This window comes from Penicillium verrucosum (genome assembly GCF_028828655.1).
Source record: "Penicillium verrucosum strain IBT 35672 chromosome Unknown utg000001l_segment0_segment0, whole genome shotgun sequence".
NCBI classification, from domain to species: Eukaryota; Fungi; Ascomycota; class Eurotiomycetes; order Eurotiales; family Aspergillaceae; genus Penicillium; species Penicillium verrucosum.
The window spans coordinates 6,564,295-6,586,245 of record NW_026643210.1 but is presented as its reverse complement, the minus strand read 5'-3'; the positions used below and the strand labels follow the sequence as shown (position 1 = coordinate 6,586,245).

Below are 21,951 nucleotides of genomic sequence, written 5' to 3'. Positions count from 1 at the left end.
AAAAAAGATTCCGAGTTATACCTAAGTATGCACATGGGTCGTACAATCTACGGAGTACGGTACAGCTGAAACACAGTAAATAGAGTGAGATCAAATGGTATGTCCAATTCATCTAACAGAGTTCGTAGTCCGTTCATTAACTCATTTCCACCCCAAAATCCCCGTTTGGGGAATATTATTCTTGTCTTTTTGTAAATTGGTCACAGAATCTAAATGGAAAGACCCTGAGCAGTCTCCTCGGGCCAGACATCGTAGCCGAAGGTATCCCGCATGTTCACAAAGCGGCAGTAGTGGGACTTGGCCACCTCGTTGACAGCCTCGAAGTCGGCATCGCTGAGGTCGATGCTCTTGAAGTTGGACTCAATGCGCTTGGGGTTGGAACTCTTGGGGAGCACACTGTAACCACGACGCAGACCCCAGGCAATCAGAACCTGGGCGAGGGTGTTGCCGCCCTTCTCGGCAACAGCGTTCAGGGTCTTGTTCTCGCTGACACGCTCGCCGGTGGTGGGGACCTGGTTCTGCGAGCCCAGAGGCGAGTAGGCCTGGGGCAGGATGTTGTGGGCGAAGCAGTACTTCACCAGCTCTTCGTTGGCCAGGAAGGGGTGGATCTCAATCTGGTTGACCATAGGCTGGACCTTGGCGAACTTGGCCATAGCCTCAAGCTGGGGGATGGTCCAGTTGGACACACCAATGGCCTTGGCCTTGCCATCGGCATACAGCTTCTCCATGGCACGCCATGTCTCCTCGTGGTTCTCGGTCAGGTCCTTGAGGATCACGTACTATTAACAGGTTAGTTATGAGCTGCTCGTGTGCTCGTTGCAGGGAATTTCACCTTTCCATCGGGGCCAATCTTGGGCTTCTCCTGGCCATCCTTCTCGGAAGCAATGGGCCAGTGGACAAGGAAGAGGTCAACGTAGTCGAGCTGCATACGCTCGAGAGAGTTGTTGACGGACCAGAGAACGTCATCGTAACGGTGCAGGTGGTTCCAAACCTTGGTGGTCACGAAGATGTCGGAACGCTTGACGGAAGGGTTGGCCTTGAGGAAATCACGGATACCCTCACCGACCTCATCCTCATTGAGGTAGAACCAAGCACAGTCAAGGTGACGGTAGCCTGTGTTGAGGGCAGCAGTGACGGCGGCGTAGGTCTCACCCTTAGAGCCCTCGCTGGCGAAGGTACCGAAACCAACGGCAGGGATGTTTACCCCGTTGCTCAATGTGAAAGACTTTCCAGATGACATGATTGCAATGTAGACTTGGATATAGTTGGAGAATAGAAAGAGGAAAAGATGTGAGTTGTTAGAAGATACGAAGATGGAAGAGTGGGGAGAGCTAGGAGAGCGATGACGATGTTGGGAAGTGGGGTGGAGGGGTTGGAGGAAGGTGGAGGGAGGGGCAGGAGGGGCAGGACAACCTTGGGAATTGGGAAATTATATAATCTTTTTCTTTTCTAATAATTTCATTTCAATTGAACTTTTGCATATGTACGGAGTAATATATGCAATGTATGCACTTAGCCATACTTTCCCTTTTTAATCAGAATCCCTGACCCTTGTCCTGACTTTTGTTCTTTATCATCAAGCCATAAAATATTAATAAAATAAATAGAATATGTATGTTGTAAGTAAAATCAGAAATAATAAAACAAAAAAAAAAAAAAAAAAAACCGCAAAATTACCACTAGTAAATTTCAAAGCTCCAGTCCAATGACATCACCAACCGAAACGGTGTTTTGAGCGTTTGACCTGATCGTCATCGGCTCCATCGATCTCATGTCGGTCCACGGGCGAACTGCGCTCTAATCCAATCGTCTGTCCGTCTCTGTCCTCGTCCTACCCACTCGGCGTACTGCGTTGCTTCATATTCGGCCCAGCGAGTCTGGTCCTATCCAATCAATGTCTTTCTGATTCAATTCGGGAAGAAGAGTATCCCGTGTATTAGGTACATGACGAGACAGTGTGTCAGCCACAAATGAGACAGGTACCCTATACAAGCCTGTCTCATTGCAAGAATACCTGAGGTATGGTCCACCCTTCAATATCTTGCCAAATGATGACGATAATTCCTAGGAATGATGATACCCGGTGAGTGGATCCCTCGTAACCTCAATGGCAAAATACCCAATTTCGTTTGTTCTTTTTGAGTCCCAGGTATTTAGATATTGGCTTGTATATATACTCTGCTGAACTCCCTCCTTTGCCATCTTGTTTCCTTATCAGTCAATTTTCAATTTTCTCTTTTTCTCCTTTTCTTTTCTCCTTTACTTCAATTCTTCCTTCTTCCCTGAGTCCTGAATCCAGTGACCCCCTAAGTAGAAGCTCATCCATCCTTCTACTTCCTCCTACATTCCAACGCCTTCCATCATGGCTCGTTTCGAGGACTCTGATCTCGCAGTTGATCCCGCTTCCCAGGATCCCCGCACCCAGGATCCCCAGGGTGCTCTCTCCCCCCGGGACCAGCGTGCTGCTTCCGGACTCGCCATCCCCTCGGGCGGCAACACCGTCGAGATCCCCGCCACCCGCAGCGCCATCAGTGATGCCGCTCAATTTATGCACAACTTGAGCTTCTCTCCCTCCATGAAGGACCGCCGGGGCTCGCGCAACTCCTTCGGCACTTCGCTCCCCATTCCCCGCTCCCCCCGCCTGTCTCGACTCTCATCTGTGCAGCGCGGTGCTCCTTCCGTCTCCCGGGATATCTTGGCCTCCCAGGTCCAGGATATTAACAAGGAGAAGACTACAAAGGCCAAGAACATGGCCTTCGCTTTCGACATTGATGGTGTGCTGGCACACGGTAACCACGCCATTGAGGAGGCCAAGGTCGCCCTCAAGATGCTCAACGGCGATAACGAGCTCGGCATCCGCATCCCCCACATTCTCCTCACCAACGGTGGTGGTAAGACCGAGGAGGCTCGCTGTGCTCAGCTCTCCGAGATCCTCGAGCAGCCCATCTCCACCGACCAGTTCATTCAATCCCACACTCCCATGCAGGCCTTGGCTGAGTACTACGAGACTGTTCTGGTTGTCGGTGGTGAAGGCTTCAAGATTCGCGAGGTTGCCGAGAACTACGGTTTCAAGACCGTCGTGCACCCCAAGGATCTCCTCGCCTGGGACCCTTCCATCTCCCCCTGGGCCACCCTCACTGACGCCGAGCGCGCCGAGGCCAAGCCCCGCGACTTCTCCCAGATGAAGTTCGACGCCATCATGGTCTTCGCCGATTCCCGTGACTACCAGACCGATTTCCAGGTCATTATGGATCTCCTGCTCGCCGAGGACGGCAAGCTCATGTCCAAGGCCAAGGACCCTGTCGCCACCCGCATCCCCATCTACTTCTCCCAGGGTGATCTTCTCATGCCCACCGAGCACAAGGGTCTCCCCCGTCTCACCCAGGGTGCCTTCCGTATCTCCGTTGAGGCTCAGTACAAGACTCTCACCGGTGTCGACCTTGAGCGTGTTGTCTACGGTAAGCCCGAGCGTGCTACCTACACCTACGCCGATGAGGTCATGAAGGCCTGGATGGAGGAGCTCCACGGTGTCTCCCGTCTGCCCGATAACATCTACATGGTCGGTGACAACCCCGCCTCTGATATCATCGGTGGAAACATGTACGGCTGGAACACTTGCTTGGTCCGCACTGGTGTCTTCCAGGGCAAGGAAGGCGAGAACGACCCCAACACCCCTGCCAACTTCGGTGTCTTCAACAACGTCCTCGAGGCCGTCAAGGCCGCCGTCGCCAAGGAGCTTGGCGCCGACTTCAAGCTCAAGTGGAACCCCAAGGTCAACCCCGTCACTCACGGCGACAATGCCTCCGCTATTGAGTAAATGATCACTTTCTGATCTTTTCACGCTGAAACGAAACTCAAAAAACATGTGATACTGGGCTTGAGAAGGATCTCCGTGGCGTTTTCCTGTTTTCTACCATCTCATGTCATTTCATAGACTTGCTTTTTTTCCTTGCACCACTTATCTGATGCATGTGCGCCTTAAATTTCGGGCTTTTAGGACTTCTGATATCCTTTGTCATGTCAATTCGGATCATCGATTTGAGAAAAGACTTGAGATTTATTTCCAAAATTTCTTTTTTTACAATGAGGATGGTCGGTGGTTTCGACCTGCAATTCCCCCCGCCTTTTTAGACTGGATTATCATGTGCTATGACCTGAAGGAGCCTTTTGTTTTATCTTTTCCTTTTTTGACACATTTCCGCATGCATTTCCGCATGCAGCTATATCCCCCCCCAATACCACATGCAATTTTCATCATTGATGTCGTCAACCCCAGTTTCTACCTTTTATTTCCGTGTAATTTGTGTAATTTTTCTCTTTAGTGAAATCTTCGTATTAAGGTTCTACCTAGATATTCCAGAAAAAGCAGTCATTGACGACATGACATATCATCCCTTATTACTGAAGCTCTTGTGGATTTTCTATTCTTTTCCACGTCTAATATCTATCCATGGATCCACACAATATTTAATTAATACTTGACTTTTACAACTAGAATATGAGGACCTGTGGGATTGACGCCGAAAATGACCGCTTTTGAGGCCAGAAATGGCTGCCTTTCCACCCATAACTTTGGCCGTCCAGCCGGAACCTTGGTAATTAACATTTTGTTTACTATTTGAAACAGCTATTATCTCAATAGATTGAAAGTCTATTATCTCAATAGATTGAAAGTTACTAAGGCCCTAAGGGCAGAGCACGATCTTATAGTTCTAAAGGGGATTCTAGAGTTTGTGGTACGACTACTTATAGGCTTGATAATAGGGGAAAGTAGATAGCCTATATAGTCAGCTTATGGCTTGTATAATTTAACCATGGTGGATACAAAGCGACATCTAGAGGTATAGAATATTAACGAGAAGCTTTCGTGAAGATTGGAGAACTATTATAAACCTTTTAGTTCATCCCATCTAGTATATATGCAACACCATGTTCTCCATTTCATCTATTGATTAGGATCTGCAAGTTCTTCTTCCGTCAATTGATACAGTTCCCTCCCTAATTCTGCACTAGCTCGATACTTTTCCCCAACAGTAGAGCCCTCAAGGAATTCGTTGGTTTCCATCCATGTACCAATCACACCAAAGAGATCGTGGATCTCAGGATCCATACGACCTTCGCGAATGACGTTTCGGAAACCATCTAAATAAAGCACATACAAACTTCCAGACCGGAAAGCATAAGATACGCCCTCGTAGCGCATTTTTGCAACCCTATCGCGAGGCTATCGATGATTGTGTCTCGGTCATCGCGCCAAGCCTCCGGGGCTTCTTCTTTTACTTCGGCAGTTTGCGTTTTGAGATCAGAGCGGAAAGGTTCAAGGTCTTCTGCTTTACGGGCGCGCGGAATCCTCAGTTTATCATCGACCTCGGGGTCAAGTGGGCCCGCAAGTTCGGGAAGAATCTCGTACACACGTCGCCACTCCGCGCCGAAGTTGAAGAGATCTGCATCATTGAGAACGGCCCACCAGGCTTCTGGTTCAAAGTGATCTGAATCGACCCATTCGGTCATTAAATCATCGTGTCTGGCTTTCTCTTCTTCGTCGGTGCAATAGTGCGTGCGTAGTAAAGCAGGACAAGTCGGGTCATTGAAAAGATTCATTGCGTGCCATCGAAGCACGTCGCTGCGGTAAGGTCGGAGAATTGTGTCCACCTCCTCTGTTGTAGGCGCACGTGGCGGATCGATGCCCGCTGGAAGGCTATCCCAATCTTCGGCCCATTCAAGGGGAATAGATTCCACGTCGAGGAACTCAGTGACCAACATTTTTCGTTGCTGGTCGGGGGTTTTGGTGGAGGAGTTATTCCAGTTTGTCTGCACAGGATTAGCATCTGAAGTAGAAACAAAAAGGCACAACAGAACATACGATGAGATATTGTTCGACAGACAGTGTCCCCCATGGAGGAGGAGACAAAGAATCCATGTCATTCATCACGAGGAAAGGTTGGGGAGGTTGAAGAGAATGGAAAAGGGGAAGATGCGTCCTTTAACCCATAATTCTTTGATACACAAGTGAATATTAACAACCACGCTCTTACTAAAAGTGAGAGAGGGGGAGGGTGAGCAGCTAAGACAGGTCTTTATGTCGACGGCATTAAAGGCAAAACTAACCGCATATAACTAGAATATAAATAATATACATACATGTATGTATACTAAAAACATCAAAACCACGTTCTTCAATTTTTTGTCTACACTTCCACGTCTAGACCACGAATGTCTCGGGAAAGCAAGGAACTAGAAGGGGAAAAAAAGAAGCAAGTAGCCACTTTCGTCAAATCCTAAGACACACTTCCAAGAACCCACACTATATAACTAGTATCTAACCACCAGAAGTCACTTCCGGCATTTCCCAAGACACGCCCGCTATGAGTCGGGTAGACACACTTGTCTAGACCAATTTACGTTCTACTCCAGCCTTCTAGATCATGGCGTTCTAGCGGGTATGCATGTCTTGCCCCAGCGACGAGGTACCGGGGGCACGAGACTTGTCTCGGGTTGCGTTTGCGCTGGTTGAGTTGTTCTCTGGCTGTATCGCTCACCCATACATTATAGGATATGCTGAATATCTGAAAGTGAGAATGTCAAGAGAAGAGCGCTAAAACAGGTCCTTTCCTAGACTAGAATGGGTTCTGATGATATCTGCTTCGCTATACTTTCTCTATGGCTATTAATGGGTCGCACTATGAAGGTAGCTTGGGCCTCGCACATATTGATGGACCTTTACGTATGGGCTGATAAAAAAATGACCCATCATGTTTCCCTGAATCTCACATTCTTCTTCTACGTCGAACAGTGTAGAATCAATACCTTTCATATAAGGAGCCCTGGTGTAACCCCTCTTTGGGATGTGTATTTGCTATCACCCGGCATAATGCCCTGTCCACATTTGAAGTACCTTTTCTATGTGTATCCCATAGAAAACGTACCTAAAATCAAAGGTTCACATTACGCCACCAGTGCGGCCCAAACCAGCAGGGGTTAAACACCACCTTGGGCTGGGTACTGCCTTGATTTTCAGGATTCCACTAGCTATATAGTTAGCCTCAGTTTGCCAGTAGGGACATATATCTTCCTTCTCTTCCTGGCTTGCAGCTAGACCCACACACCAACAGCCTGCTCATATAAGTACATCCTCCCTTTGCTTCGTTCTAACACTTGATGATCCATAACGATTCTCTTTCAATAACTTTAACTTGACCGATAGCTATGGGTTCCTACGCAGGTTTTGACATAGTTCCGCGTCTAACCAAAGGGCTGGTAGACAAACACAATTGGGAAAGACTCCTGAAAACCATCACAGAGCGTTACCAAAATGATGATCAAGTCGAAGTGAAGCCTAATTACATTGCATTCAAGCCCGACCCAGACTTATTGCTTCCGCTTGAATGCCACAAGTTCCTTCGTTTTGGCGCAACGATCCCGAATGAGGACACCGGCGGATTGAGGAACTATATCGATACTGTTAGCCGGGTAGCCAGTTGCTGGTTCGGATCGAGAGTGCGTGACTGGGATGAGGGCGAAGGGGCATTGGGCTACTATGCTTTGGATGATGTGAAACTTTCAATTAGATCCTATGAGAAGGTATACTATCTTGAAAAGATTATGATTCACGGCCGCTCTCTAATCTATCAATAATTAGATCGACGAACCGGAAGTGCCAACCACCTTAGCACAATTTGTGCTCGGCACCGACCCAATCCGCGAGCTGAACTTGCCACTGTATGAAATGAAGCCTGTGCCAGGAAAGGGACAAGGCCTCGTAGCGCGTTTCAACGTCGCGAAAGGCCAATTGATTATTTCAGAGAAGCCATTTTTCACAACGCCGAATGCTACAAGCACAGCCATAATAGAAAAGGTAAATAGACGAGTGTACATTTGTAAGTTGCATTGCTCTATGTGCCAAAGCGAGCAGTTGTTGTGGGTAGCTACAAGTGAAGAGGAGGTTGGGAATATGGTGATTGGAAACTGCCCTTTCTTGTGCACACTATTCTTTTGAGTCTACCTTAGTTTTCCAGAGATAATTGACTTGTGGTGCCTTCCCCGACAATAACACAAAATTGCATCGTCCTCGGGTCTTATTTTCGCGTCCTCAGGGCCTCGATATTCGGTTGGTTTGTCTTGATGTTTTTCTGGCAACTCTTTGCTCCAAATTTACGTGGAGTTCGCCATCATCTATAACCCACATGGCCCCTACGGGCCCTGCGGCCCGGATTATGGCTCGAGATACGGCCGGTATTGATCGAAGCGAACCCTGGATTTGCCATTGTCAACATATGTTCAAGTAATTTGTGAAAACAAGATACCATCGCACACAATATGCCATGTTGATGGTTTCACGCAACGACATTGCTTTTTCCGTTCAGTATCCACATAGATTTCAACATTCCCAAGAATACATAGTATGATTGGGGTGTCAGGTAATAGGAAACGCTTAGAAAAACGTTCATCAGGGAAAGAGTTGTATTGGAAGATTCTCCAGATTCAAAAGACAAAACCAAGGGGAATGGACTCACGGTTTCAACGCAGCTAGACCATTTAGCTATAGTCTAGTAACATTTTTCGTTGGGATTAGTCCTAGAGAACCTACAAGTAGAGCAAGGAGAGCAGGACCAAGACTTAGGTTCGCCTCCTTGTCTACTTGAGCAATGCGGAGGCCTTGGCGGCAAGCGCAATTCCGCGGAAGTACACCTTCAACACGACCAGGGCTTGGCCGGCATGCAGTCAAGCCCCATACTGTCCCCCCCACTTGCTGTACTCACTCCACCAGCCAAATGCAAGAGTCCAGGAGAGAGAGAGATGTGACTCGAATAACGCCAACAACCCCCATCAAGCCTTTGAATCTGAACTGGGTTGCATTGCTCCTAGGATGTTCAGCTGCAGCCCGAGAACTAAGCCTTTGCCAAACCTGTCTGAAAAGTGCATGGGTGGTACCAACGAGGCAGTGCTAGTCAGCAATCAGGTTGACTTTTAACTTAGGATGACAAGAATGCAGGACCGGGGTGGGGGAGAAGCCGATGGATTCCAACTGTTTTTCTTCCCCCGAAAAGTAAATAGGAGGGAAGAAAGCGGGGGGGTGATGTATAGCTATTTAAGGGGGAAACTACGGGCTTGGCTTTGACGATCAACTGCATAATCGTGGGATGACCGTGGATCACCGGTCTTGGCTTATGGGAGACAAGCAAAGTCGGTGAGAGTCAGGAGAAGAGTCACTATTCCGAATATTAGGTAGACTAGTTCAGATGAGCTAATGGGAATTATTATTGCTCCATCGGAACTCCGAGACAATTTTTTTTTTTTTTTTTTTTTTTTTTTTTATTGACATTGTACTATGTATGTGTATGGAGTACAAATATACGGAGTACCAAATTGGAGGGATCACCCAATTTGGATCACCCAGGGACACGGGCCGTAATAACATCAGGTGACAGGGATCTATTGTTATTATGTAATAGAGAGTGTCTTCCAAGGTTACCCCCGCATGATCTCCCAAAAGAGGCGACTTCCAGTTATATGGCTGGTTTATGTCGAGGACTGAGAGAAGATTACTAATAGTAACTGCATGAATAGGAATATATTAAGTAATAGGAACTCGTAGTCTGGGGTACATTGTACAGTTCAAAGCGGATGCATCGGATTGAGATCTGCTGACCTGTCACTTTGGGAAGTTTTTGGTGAAGGCGCTAGTTAGGTACCGGTGGATTCTTATTTAGTGAGTTAACTATATTATGTCATAGAATCGGAGAACATAGGGACCATACAACATTATAGATGCATATGTACTCCCAAGTTACTGATTGTACTTTTGTATCTTCGAAGAATAAAAAATATGTCTGTCAGGTCCAAATCCTGGGGGTATGACGCCATTTTCCGCATGCATACAAGAAATAATCAAAAAAAAAAAAAAAAAAAAAAAAAAAGCAAATGGGGTCTGCAGGGGTAGCTTGGGGAACTAACACGAACTTAATCAGTCTAGTTGTGATATAAGGAAGTATAGCATCGATATAACTATGGAGTATATAATTTTATATATACTATATACTATATAGCTTAAGAATTAAGAATTAAATAGAATAGAAACCCAAATAAAATAATAAAAAAATAAAATAAAAGATCCGCCACCGTAATCAATCAGTTCACCCGTTGTTTTTCCTCATAATTCGCCCCATGTGGCCATGACCCATGGTGCATTTCTTTGCATTTCTTTTGCATTTCATTCTTTTTGGATCTTCAACTTTCCAACTTTCACTTTCATTTCATTATCTTCTCAAAAGTCTCAAAACTGAAAGTCTTGAATCTTGTCCGATCGGAAAAAAACTGTCTAATACTCCCCATATTACCTACAAAATTGTGCTACGCCGGTTCACCCGTTTCCGTGACTAACAGCTTGGTTTTTTTTTTTTTTTCCCCCGCCGCCCCTCTGGGAGAGAGAGAGAGCCCTAAACCTGCCCTCGGTCTTAACACTTTCTTTGATTTGACCGGGGCCATTTCTTTTTTCTTCCCTTTTTTTCAATCAGGAGGAGCCTTTTCATATTTTTTTTAAATTTCGGTAGACTTATTTTTTTTGTGGTGTTTCCACCTGCTCCAAGGTACTCCTCAACTAGTCACTGTACACTAAGGGCCCTTTATAGAGGGCCTCTTCCTCTTCACCATGACATCCGTTACTCCTGCTCCTTCACAGCCCAAGCCGGCCTTCCCTCGACTTTCTTCAATTCCCTGTGGTGACCACTTCCACTCACACGACTCCTCCTCTCCCTCGCCCTGCAGCACCCCAGACGGGTCCAGATCGAGCAGCCAGCGTCGCCCCTCTTTCGGTTCTATCAAAGAAGATACCGAGGACGGTACGTACCGAAAATGTACGGATCCAGGCTGGAGGCTGACGTGATCGATACTACAGGAATTGCGCAATCGTTCGTGGACACCCAACAAGTACCATCTCCCCAAGAGCAAGACCGAGAGCGCAAGGTTGAGCGCCCCACCCAGATGCAACAAGCCCCGGACTTTTGCTGTCCTTGTGGTGGATTCCTCGGGTGGAAGCAGATTCGATTGGGTGGGAAGAGTTTGAGCCGCAGCTACAGCGATCTTCGTGGGCTCGGAAACCTACAAGCAAAGGGCTGGGCATGGGAGGCCTCCGAACCTGAAGCCATGGAGCTTCTCCCACCAAAGGCCCCCGAGGTGGAGGCCGAGGTGTTGCAGACCCCTCCCGGTACATCACTTTTGGAGAGATTCCCCCCAGAGGTTCTTGGTAAGAAGTCGCACTTGCCATTCTTGGGTTCTCATGTGCTAACTGTTGGTAGATCAAATCATCTCTAACCTGGCGGTCGATCTTCCACCAAATGGCTACGCCCCTCGCAACGTGGATTTGGTCTCGTGTCTGCTTACATCCCACACATTGCACGCTGCTACTTTGGGTGTCTTGTACAGGAACATGACTTTCCCACACTCCATCATTTTCTCCAAGGCACTGAATCATATCTCGCAGTATCCGGCTTTGGGAACATTGGTGCGCCGTCTGGACTTCTCACACTTCACATCCGTCGGCCTGGGTCGCACTAAGCAGATGAACGCCGAAATTCAGAACTTGACTTCCAGGACCCTCTTGCAGTGCCTGGAACTGCTCCCCAATTTGAAGGAATGTCTGCTGCAAGAACATCTGGAAGGCGACATCAGCGTGGAAGTGATCCGGAAGCTCTTCATGGGACTGCCGAACTTGCGCGCCGTGGATTTCTGCGGTTGCTCGACCCAAGCATTCTCCGGCGTTTTCCAGCAGGCCTTGGTCGGTGGGCCTGCGCTGCCCATGACCTTGCCCAACCTGAAACGGCTCTCCCTTCACGAATGTAGCACTATCCCCGCTCCCATGTTCGACTACCTCCTCCCGCGATTGATCAACTTAACGCACCTCGACCTTACTCACACTCAAGTTAACGATTCAGCTCTCGTCGCCATCCCCGAGACTGCCCGTATCTCGCACTTGAGCTTGTCCCGATGCACGCGCCTCCGCCCGTGCGCCCTGGTTAACTTCCTGACCACCCACCCGTCGGTCAATGAGTCTCTCGTGTATCTGAACCTGTTGACGGACCCGACCCGCTTCCGTCTTCTGGAAGAGACCGATGTGTCTGCTCTGCTGCCGAATCTTCCCGATACTCTTCGCTCCCTCAACCTAGGCGGAGCGAAGATCACCTCGGACCATGTACCACTCTTGGTACCTCTGACTAAGTACCTGGAGGAGCTGGGTCTCAGCTCTGCGGATCTCTCAGTCGCGGACGTGAACTCGTTCTTCGGCCGGTACCGCAACCCAGCCACAGGGGTGGAAATCGATGCCCCCAGCACTCTCTGCTACCTTGATCTTGCCAAGGTGCCGCAGATGACCATCGGCGCCATCTTCAACACCAGCACTTGTATGCTGCTCTCGAACCAAAGCTACCCCTTGCAGGTCGTTGAGTTCAGTGACAAGATTATCACCCCGCTGCGTGAGCGTGCCAAGACTCAGCGCATCTCCGTTGGCTGGACTGTGCGAGACCTCGGCCGCCGTGGCTGGTACGTCCGCGAGCCATCCTCCGTGCCCCACGAACTCTCCGACGATGGCGCTCGCTACTGGAAGATGGGTGCGCGCTGGTGGGGTATGCGCAAGATCCCTATGGCCGTCGGTGAGGTCGGCGGCCTCTATGGCCACTACATGTTCAAAAAATGATCTACTATGAGCGTTCTATTCTCCCCAAAAGCGTATTCACTGGATCTTTTTTTGTTTTATCACTTTTGCTGATACCCTTGATTTGATATCCTTGATTTTCACGGTTTGCGTTTCATTGGAGGGGCTTTGCTTTTATTGCTTTTTGCTTTTTTTTTTTGACGATCATGAATGATGATATCCGGTCTATGCATGGCGGCGCGCAACATGGTTTACGAATTTCGGCATTCTGGCTACTGGCTTCGGGTTCGTGCTCTCGGTCGCGTTTTGTCTTTTGTTTTTGCATAGCATCTGAGATTTCTCTCTTCAGCGGTGTCTGGTTTTTTATATTTTTTGGTTTGACTCTATTATCACTGGCTTCATCTGGCGTTATTGTACCTATGTGGATTTTGCTACTCTGCTCATAAATAACTACCTAGTCTCTACTTTTATCTCTTATAAGCTGTTTTGTAGACTCCATTTGATATAGCCCGTGTGCCTGCCTCATCCGGAAGGTGCCCAGGTGTGTTCAATCAGTCCCAATAGGAAACTACTAGGGCTCGTGCACATAGACGTCCTGGATGTTCTTTTTGGTATGGGATAGAGGACAAAAGCATCAATTTCCTAGCTGTGATGCGACCCTCGAGGGGTTTGAGTGGCAAGGGAATAGGCTTAGAGATGACAGCTCTTACGGGTAGTGTTTTACTGTGTTCTGGTACTTCTGTCACAACTAATTGGAGAAAGGTGATCTTCATGCCAAGCAGAGGCGTCTAGAGAACGAGAATCGCACTACATACACACTTGCAACGGACGGTGATCTCTTCAGGTTTTTCCGCATGACCAAGGAAGGCCAGGTATGTGCACCCAGACACCTATAGGATATTATGATACTTGATGCTAGCGATATACACAGTCGGCTGAAACACAATGTCGGAGCGGAAATAACTACCAAGATACATACCATTTTGCTTCTCATGACGGTGTTTGATGGTGCTTTTATTCCACTGGGAGCCCGCAAGGCAACCCTGGGGGAAATTAGGCCTGTGTTTGACGATATAATTCAGGACGCGCGCAGCAAGAAGTTGGAGAAACGTTTCAAATAGGAGGATTGATATTTGCAATTTATGGCACATACAATCTACTATGAACTTGGAACACTGTTGAAAATGAACAATACATATATATCTATGGGATAATGACCTGTACCATACATAGTTGATTGGTATGTTTGAACCATTTTGTTTGTGTGATCTGATCCTAAATCCCGAAGTTCTTCGACAGGAGCCTCAACCGAGCGATTGATAATGGTGATTTTGTTCACTTCCCGAATGCGCAGGAGTACAGCGATTCGAACGTGCCAGGTTGCTTGTTTACCAGCACTGAAGCAACAATGTTTCCCACGTTCTGGCGAAGGGAGAAGAATGAGCGCAGCAAGAGCTTCGGAATTCTATCAATTCCCCTACATTGATCACACTATGTTTTTGATATGGCAGGGAAATGAAGCATATCGAGCTATACGTCTTGTCGAGGCGAGGTTCCGACAGATAATAAATATATCGGCTCCTTCGAGCGGGGGTCCCTTTATACAACTAAGTGATAGCCGAGAATTGAGGGGAAGATAGGAGGAATTCGTATTCCTATTCGTTGTTATCGATCCGATCTCGGGCATCCAGGTATCTAGCAGCAGTTTCAGTGTTTGTACCCCGGAGTTTCTTTATATTGAAACCACACTCATATAGGAAATGCCATCTTGTACATCCAAGAACACGCGAGTCGGTATTATTGGTTCTGGTGTGATCGGGCTTACCAGTGCTTTGTTACTTGTTGATGCTGGATACGATGTCATTATTGTAGCCCGGAATCTCCCTGGCGATGAAACAACAGAATGGGCCAGTCCTTGGTGAGTACATGAGTACACTGAACTAGAAATCATTGATTTGAAAGATCTATGTCTTATTTTGACGGTTTCTTTTGTCCTGTAGGGCAGGCGCTCTGCTTGCACCACATCCAGATACGGGCTTTAATGAGCTCCAGGAATATTCAATCAAGAAGTACTTTGAACTAGCGGATCACGGTCCTCGAAGTGGTATCAGAGTAAGTCACTTCTATATAATTACTATCAATCGAATTCAATAAACTAATCGACCGCCTAGAAACTCAATATCACCGAGTTTTATGACGACCGTGCGGACGATTCAACGATATGGTACAAATCAATCTTACCCGATTTCACCCCCATCCAGTCCACCGACATGCCACCAGGAGCGACAATCGGATTCACGTACAGTGGACTGACCGTGGACCCGAGAATGTTCCTACCATGGATCGCCCAGAAGTTGGTTGACCGAGGAGTGAAATTTGTACGGGGGAAGGTTGAATCTTTCCAAGAAATGCAGAACCTAAGCCAGGCCAGTATCGTGGTGAACGCATCAGGATTGGGTGCGCGGGAGCTTGCTTCAGATGATAGCTCGATATCCATTCGAGGCCAGACTATGTTTGTCCGAAAGCAGGATGACGATGACTTTAACCGCGCTGTTATCCTGCAAGGGTCCCAGTATACCTATGTCATTCCCAGGGCAAGTGGGGGAGTCATCCTCGGTGGTGTAAGTCAACCGGGGAACTTCGCTGTTGATCCTGATATGGCTCTGCGAACGGATATTCTCGAGCGAGTCAATAGTATGACGAAGGGCGACTTTGGCTGGGTTGATACCGATAGAGATGTTTCTAGGGATATTGTCGGCTTTAGACCGGCTCGGAAGGGGGAGTTCGGGTCGAGAGAGAAGGAAATATCATTCATGCTTATGGAGCTGGTAGTCTGGGTTATGTTTACTCCTGGGGAATGGCAAATCAGGTTCTTGGTTTGGTTGAAAATCACTATAAAGCGCATATATAAGAATATATCAGTCTAGACATTGGACAACTGGGCTATAATTCCTAATATGTTCATACTATATACAGTTTGTACGGCAAAGTGCGTGTACATTCAAGAAGTTGATGGCGGTTGGCGTAAGATATCTATCAGGAGCAGTCTTATTATAATTGTCAAAACTAGGGATACAGCTAGCTATAAGACTATATTCGGCGTAGGTAGCTAGGATATATAATCGGAGCAGGCGAAAAGCTAGAAAGCAAGATGGGAATAGACCCATCTAAAATTAAAACCAAGGTAGGAGATGATCCGACCAAGAGAGTTACGATACTCTGAAATAGCGAAGAGCAAACATTTGAACAAGCCCTATAGGAACTGTGGGACTGCAGTAGTATGTGAAATCAAACATACCTTAGTCCTATTGAAAATATGAATGTCTAATGCTAAAATAAGCACCAATACATATGTATCCGCTGTGCTGCTTAACTAGGCAAGGAAACAACTACTGTGTGGTTTTTTCTTTCTTTTTCCTCTTGGGGTATTGCTAGTACTCTCATTCTCCTATACCCAGCCCTTTATATCCATACCCAGCCCTTACGGACGAGAAAGCTGGCTCTTTTGTTTTAACCTTCGACGTTACACACAGATCGGCGGCTGGAGTACTAACTGGTATGGGCCACAGAGCCCGAGAGATCTAATGCTAGAAAGTGGATTTGCAGGGCTGGGATCTTTTTCTCTCGTTGCACAATAAGGCACTGCATGCCCTCATTTGCATGGGTTGCGGAATAAAGCTTGATCCTCCTAAACCGAGAGGTTCTTACTGCACATATATACCCTTGGTCCTTGGTACAACCTAACGGGACTACCATGATTAGCTAAATTAGTATGTGTCTTTCGATCATGAGTAGTTTGAGTTATTCACTCAAAGGGAATTTACTGAAAGGAGTGTGTATATATATATATATATATATATATTTATGATGGGTAGTTGAGATTTTCAGTAACTAGCAGCGTGATCCATGTGCATTCCAAGGTTAGCCCCAGGAATTATCTAATTTGGTATATGAGTGAGAACTCTTAGCTAGATGAGCTGATTGATGTCCTGTATCAACAAGTGTCATAAATTTCGTTCGACTTGGTGGAATTCAAGTCAAGCATATGATCAAAAGCCAATGCCTTTTGCTCCAGTCTAGCTGTAAGACAGTATGCAGTGGATGGTGCTCGATCTCAGTCATACAAATGTGCCATTCCAAATGTTATCATCGTACAGGCAAGGAGTAAGTCATATGGGCAATATTTGGTAACAAGCCCATATTGCAAGGGCAGATGGATATAAATACCACCATATCGACCGCTAGTCTGAAGATTCACACTACACACAATTGAGTATCTGTTCATCACCTACAACAACAACACCACACTTCTACCCTTTTAAAGTCTCCATCGACTATCTTTGTTCACAATGGTTGACGCTGCCTGTAGGATTGCCGGAAAAGAAGAGATCTTTATCTTCGCCGGCCGGCACTACGGTCGTGTCAGATTTAGCAAAGGAGGTCCCGAGCATAGTCTTGCTTCAGGCCCGACCCTCCTAAGCAAGGGCTGGAACACTCTTCCCAAGATGGGCTTTGGCACAGTGGACGCTATTGTGCCTGTACCTGGCAAAGAAAAACAACTCTACGTTTTCTTCGGAGGCCGATATGCCAAAATCAAGCTTGAAAATTACGATGATACCTTCGTCAATGATGGGGCCAGTCCCATTACCTCTGGATGGAAGTCGCTCGCTCAAGCGGGCTTTGACTCCGTGGATGCAGCAATGCTCACCCCCGGAACAAAGAACGAGATGTACTTTTTCCGCGGCATGCACTATGTTCGTCTAGACAATAGCACCGACAAAATTGTCAACAAGGTCGCACTTATCGCAGAGGGCTGGCCGAGTCTTGTCCAGGCTGGCTTTGATTGTGTTGACGCTATTGTTGCGAGCCCGAGTGGTCACGATCACTACTATGTCTTCCGCGGTGATCAGTTCGCGGTGATCAAGGTGGATAGCTCCCGGAGGGACACCCTCGTCTCACCCCCAAAGACAATCAGCTCAGCATGGCAGGCTTTGGAAGGATGGGTTTAGTCGGATCACCAACGAAACGAGTGGTGATTCTGTCGAGTGCAAAGTAAACAGCCGTGTGCTGCGGCTCGGACTATTTTAGGCCACCTCTTGTGTCTCCTTTTTTGGGCCTTAATTTTCATTGTTGATGTCAAAATTGCTGATATTGTGCTTGGACAAATGCCATAGGTAGCTAGCTGCCCCTGACACAATGTGATAGGGTGCAGATGCGTTACTATATCTAACCTAAGTATGTGTTGAAAGCAAGCTTCTTAAGTAAAATCCCGCACGACTACTTTGTGTATGAAAAAGTTGGATGTAGAAACAGTGGAATCATTCTAGAAATGATAATCCAATCGAGAAATAGTAAATTCAATGGTTCAAATGTTAATTGTCTCCCTTAACTTACTGAGAAGATGATGGCTTAAACACAAACCAACATTTTCTACTGGACTTTTTTTATTCAAAAGAACAAAGAGATAAAATAACACCGGATTAAACATAGATCAATAACAGATCGTGATTTTTAATTGTTTACACTCACAAATGAAATTGCAGCTTCGTTCACTTAGGGCTTGGCTCCCCAGGTGAGGCTTGGCAAACGTCAAACGTCATGTGATGACTTGGAGAAGAGCCGCATTTCTCGTTGGTTTCACCTCTACGCGCGCCCGTCTATCACTAAGATCTCAGACTCTCCTCGCTAACTTCCGCCCTGGGGAATTGCTCATCCCGATGGGTGGATTCGTTGCAGCCTTTGAAGATAGTGGAAGCTGTCAAGACACGCGACGATGTCACCTCCGAGCGGAGCGGCCTCTTACAAAAAGAAAGATGGGACCCTAGCTATATCCGCAGATGGGCAGTCAGTCTCATGGAGTCCTGCGGTTGCAGGAGCTGGGAACACGATCACAATCCCCGTGGTCAACATCACTAGTATGCAGCCACTCCATGGCCGTGCACTCGTTCTCTTTGCTGACTCGTGCGAATGCTAGATCTCCAGCAGACCCCAGCCTCGAATCCGAAAGTGATGCTCAAAATCTTTGCCCAAGCTCCCGATGCGCCACCCGATAGTACTCCCGATCAATATGTCTTCCTGTTCACGGCTGGAGCAGACGCCCGCCCGCAGGCCGATGTCATCAAAGACACATTGAGTGCCCGGGTCAATACCGCGAAGGCCGGCACACCATCCCAGACACCGGGGCCTAGAGGCAGTTCTGAGGGGTTGTCAGCGGCAATGGCGATTGCAAACGCTGTTTCGTCCGCCGGGACATCGAAGAATCCTTTGGACGACGAGAATAAGCTTCGGTCCGATATAGAGCTACAGCAGTCGTTATTAAGATCTGATTCGAATTTGCAGCGAATGTTTTTCGAGGGGTTACATACAAAACCGGAGGCCTTGTCGTCTGGGTCGTTCGTATCACAGTTCTGGTCAACACGACTGCATCTACTGCGGGCGCACGCAATCGAACAGGGCCAAATCCGTGGCTCATACAATGTGCTATCTTCACTTAGGCCTCGAGTTGAAGATAACGTGACACGATTGAATATCAGCAAAGAGCAAATCCAGCTCATCTTCACACAACATGCACTGGTCAAACGAGTGTATGACGAGAATGTGCCGAAACTCAGCGAGCAGCAGTTCTGGTCACGATTTTTCCAGAGTCGGCTGTTCAAAAAACTACGCGGAGAGCGGATTACAGAAGCTGACGCAACCGATGCCGTGCTGGACAAATACCTCGAAACGAACGAGGCTGCTCAGCCAGACCGGGACACAAATATCCATCACTTTTTGGATCTGGCTGGCAATGAAGTAAACCACAGCCAACGTCGCGGGAACCGACCTGACCTAGATATGAGACCCTCTGGTGTCGACAAAGTGCCCATTATCCGGACACTAAACAGCCTGAGTGAAAAGATCATGGCTAATGTGGCTCCGGCCGACGGTGACATGAGTGCCCCTATAGGCATCAACGAAGAAGCATGGAAAAAGCTCCAGCTGCAAGATCTTCGTGGAGAAGAAGAGCAAAGTCGCATCACTTTAAACATTCGTGATCAAAGTCGGTTCTTCACTCATGGCCAGGAAGAGGATAAAACCAAGGAGTTCACGAAACAAGATCCGGACCAGCTTCTTCAGATTCTCCGTGCGGAGATCAATCAAAGTCTCCCCTCACAGGGCAATACACAACTAGGCAAGTTAGTGGACCCCGGTGATGATGAAGACGAGGAGATGGAGGATGCACCTGCTAGCCGTCGACCTGTCGGATCATCTGCCGCTCTACATGATGCATTTTCCCAGATCTTAAAAGCATTGCATGAACGCCGTGCACAGATGTATGAGCGAGCAACATCAGAAACATATGGACTGTCCACGGCACTCTTTGACCGTTTGACATTGACACACGCCACAACCACGGAGTTTTTGCATCAGTTCTGGCAGGCATTTCTCTCGGGCAACCCCGACCGCGCTGGAGAGGTCGCGTCTTTGGCAGAGTCTCTTCAGCGAGCAGCAGAGCGTATTAAGGCTGTTGCTAATGACGCAGAGGCTGAGCGGAAAGTCGAAGTTGACCGGCTAAAGAAACAGGCCCGTGACATGTATGAGAGCACCGGGCGAAAATTACGAGTCAACTTAGAAGGCGTTGAGGGAGGCCAAAAAGTTGTACATCAGCTTCTTGGTCCTACACTCCACGCACTGGAGGTCGCATCGACTCGATATCAAAAGGAACTGGCCGAACAAAATAAAGAAGCGGCCATGGCTATGGCTAGTCAAGAGATGGCAGCGACATAGAAAGGAAACAAGCCGGGCGTTTGATAATGGATATAGGATGTATAATATGATAGTTTCCAAGAACTTCAATGTTTGATTCATAAAGAGAATTAAATATAAAATAACATACAACATCAAAAGCTCCTAGAGACGAAATAAAGTCGGCATGCCGAGCTTCCCCGGACTTCGGGAATTTAGTGCCATCTGTCCCCTCAACTGCACTGAACTTTCTCCAATTCACCTTCTCCCCACCACCTTGGATGATTTCCAAGCCAGAATCAGACTAAATAAGAGAGAAAAAAACAAAACAAAAGGGGCTTCAAGATGCTCACCTCCGGCCTCACAAATGCGCCTCTCACCAAATCCCTCCTCATCTACACGATCGCCTCATCGGTCGCCCTCTCCCTCTTCGACATAAAACACCTCGTCGTGATCAATGTATCGCCTCATTTCTGGCCCTATGCTCAGTTCTGGCGTGGCTTAATATGGCAGGTCGTCGGCTTCACCAATTCCACCGAAGCCCTCTTCGCCGCGATGCTAGTCTACCATCTACGGGTTGTCGAACGCGCATGGGGGAAGCGGAAGATCACGGTTAGTCCTTTTTCTTCTCATTGTCCTCGTTCCTACAGATATGCATAGACATATTTGACCACGGAACAGAGAATCTGAACAGAGTCTGTGGTATACGACCCGGAAACCGATTGCTGACACCCATGATACATCTTATTACAGACCTTCCTACTCACCACACTACCCTACACGACTCTCCTCCCGCCAATTCTCCTCGCCCTCCTAATCCGCCCTCTATCCCTCAACATAATCAATTACCTCCCCTCCGGCCCAACAGCCACCATCTTCGCCCTGTTGGCGCAGTACTACGCCACTATCCCACACACATACCGCTACCGCATCGGGTCTACATCCTCCCCCACCACAACAAACACTCCGGACAACAGTACCGGCAATGAACCCTCTTCCGCCGACAATACCACACAGACATCCCAACCAAAACCCCCAGCACCAAGCCTATCCCTCCTCCTCTCCGACAAATCAACCACCTACATCGTCGCTGCCCAGCTAGCCCTCTCCCAGTTCCCCGCAATGCTCCTCCCGTCAGCACTGGGTTGGATCGTCGGTGTAGCATGGCGCGCGGAGCTGTTGCCGGGTCTATCGCCGGTCAGCACCGGGCTCCGGGTTCCGGCTTGGTTGGTTGGTGAGCAGGAGCGGAGGGGTGGTTCTGGTTCTGGGTCTGGTGGTGCGGAGGGAGAGAGGTATGAGGATCTACGGCGGAGGTTGGAGGGTGAAGTTGCTGCTTCGGCTTCGGGATTGGAGGGGTCTGGTGCGCAGGCTCAGAGGCGCGCGAATAGTGCTGCTGAGGGTAGTGGGTTTGTTAATCGATTGACGCGCGATTGGTAGAGTACTTGTCCCTTGAGTTGGATAGCTATACAAGGCTGGTTGGGACATGTCTATCTGGTATAGATGTACCACGGACAGTTGAGATAGATCATTAGCTGCTATTAGATATAGCCCGTCTTCAGAACCCTATATTGACACGTTCA

General features: G+C 47.9%; 9 protein-coding genes across 9 annotated transcripts; 7 read left to right on the top strand and 2 right to left on the bottom strand.

Moving 5' to 3' along the window:
* Positions 1 to 209: 209 nt before the first annotated feature.
* On the bottom strand, positions 210 to 1,240 carry gldB (putative glycerol dehydrogenase (GldB); the record flags this gene model as incomplete). Its single annotated transcript, XM_057215160.1, has 2 exons — positions 210 to 779; positions 833 to 1,240. 2 exons carry the CDS (start codon positions 1,238 to 1,240, stop codon positions 210 to 212), a joined length of 978 nt encoding a protein of 325 aa, XP_057077043.1.
* A 1,122-nt stretch (positions 1,241 to 2,362) lies between these two features.
* Positions 2,363 to 3,817, top strand: N7516_002439 (phosphatidyl synthase; the record flags this gene model as incomplete). Its single annotated transcript, XM_057215159.1, has 1 exon — positions 2,363 to 3,817. The coding sequence occupies one exon, from the start codon at positions 2,363 to 2,365 to the stop codon at positions 3,815 to 3,817; it is 1,455 nt and encodes a 484-aa protein (XP_057077042.1).
* A 1,128-nt stretch (positions 3,818 to 4,945) lies between these two features.
* Positions 4,946 to 5,929, bottom strand: N7516_002438 (uncharacterized protein; the record flags this gene model as incomplete). Its single annotated transcript, XM_057215158.1, is given in 3 exon segments — positions 4,946 to 5,142; positions 5,160 to 5,811; positions 5,864 to 5,929. 3 exon segments carry the CDS (start codon positions 5,927 to 5,929, stop codon positions 4,946 to 4,948), a joined length of 915 nt encoding a protein of 304 aa, XP_057077041.1.
* A 1,277-nt stretch (positions 5,930 to 7,206) lies between these two features.
* Positions 7,207 to 7,935, top strand: N7516_002437 (uncharacterized protein; the record flags this gene model as incomplete). Its single annotated transcript, XM_057215157.1, has 3 exons — positions 7,207 to 7,581; positions 7,640 to 7,855; positions 7,906 to 7,935. 3 exons carry the CDS (start codon positions 7,207 to 7,209, stop codon positions 7,933 to 7,935), a joined length of 621 nt encoding a protein of 206 aa, XP_057077040.1.
* A 2,713-nt stretch (positions 7,936 to 10,648) lies between these two features.
* N7516_002436 (Leucine Rich Repeat domain protein) lies at positions 10,649 to 12,688 on the top strand (the record flags this gene model as incomplete). Its single annotated transcript, XM_057215156.1, has 3 exons — positions 10,649 to 10,838; positions 10,895 to 11,242; positions 11,295 to 12,688. The coding sequence occupies 3 exons, from the start codon at positions 10,649 to 10,651 to the stop codon at positions 12,686 to 12,688; spliced, it is 1,932 nt and encodes a 643-aa protein (XP_057077039.1).
* Positions 12,689 to 14,406: 1,718 nt separating this feature from the next.
* N7516_002435 (FAD-dependent oxidoreductase) lies at positions 14,407 to 15,573 on the top strand (the record flags this gene model as incomplete). The annotated part of the gene is made up of 3 exons (XM_057215155.1): positions 14,407 to 14,564; positions 14,647 to 14,758; positions 14,818 to 15,573. The coding sequence occupies 3 exons, from the start codon at positions 14,407 to 14,409 to the stop codon at positions 15,571 to 15,573; spliced, it is 1,026 nt and encodes a 341-aa protein (XP_057077038.1).
* A 1,422-nt stretch (positions 15,574 to 16,995) lies between these two features.
* N7516_002434 (uncharacterized protein) lies at positions 16,996 to 17,655 on the top strand (the record flags this gene model as incomplete). The annotated part of the gene is made up of 1 exon (XM_057215154.1): positions 16,996 to 17,655. The coding sequence occupies one exon, from the start codon at positions 16,996 to 16,998 to the stop codon at positions 17,653 to 17,655; it is 660 nt and encodes a 219-aa protein (XP_057077037.1).
* Positions 17,656 to 18,419: 764 nt separating this feature from the next.
* Positions 18,420 to 20,413, top strand: N7516_002433 (TFIIH subunit TFB1 family protein; the record flags this gene model as incomplete). The annotated part of the gene is made up of 2 exons (XM_057215153.1): positions 18,420 to 18,561; positions 18,621 to 20,413. 2 exons carry the CDS (start codon positions 18,420 to 18,422, stop codon positions 20,411 to 20,413), a joined length of 1,935 nt encoding a protein of 644 aa, XP_057077036.1.
* A 303-nt stretch (positions 20,414 to 20,716) lies between these two features.
* On the top strand, positions 20,717 to 21,808 carry dscB (the record flags this gene model as incomplete). The annotated part of the gene is made up of 2 exons (XM_057215152.1): positions 20,717 to 20,983; positions 21,125 to 21,808. The coding sequence occupies 2 exons, from the start codon at positions 20,717 to 20,719 to the stop codon at positions 21,806 to 21,808; spliced, it is 951 nt and encodes a 316-aa protein (XP_057077035.1).
* Positions 21,809 to 21,951: the final 143 nt, after the last annotated feature.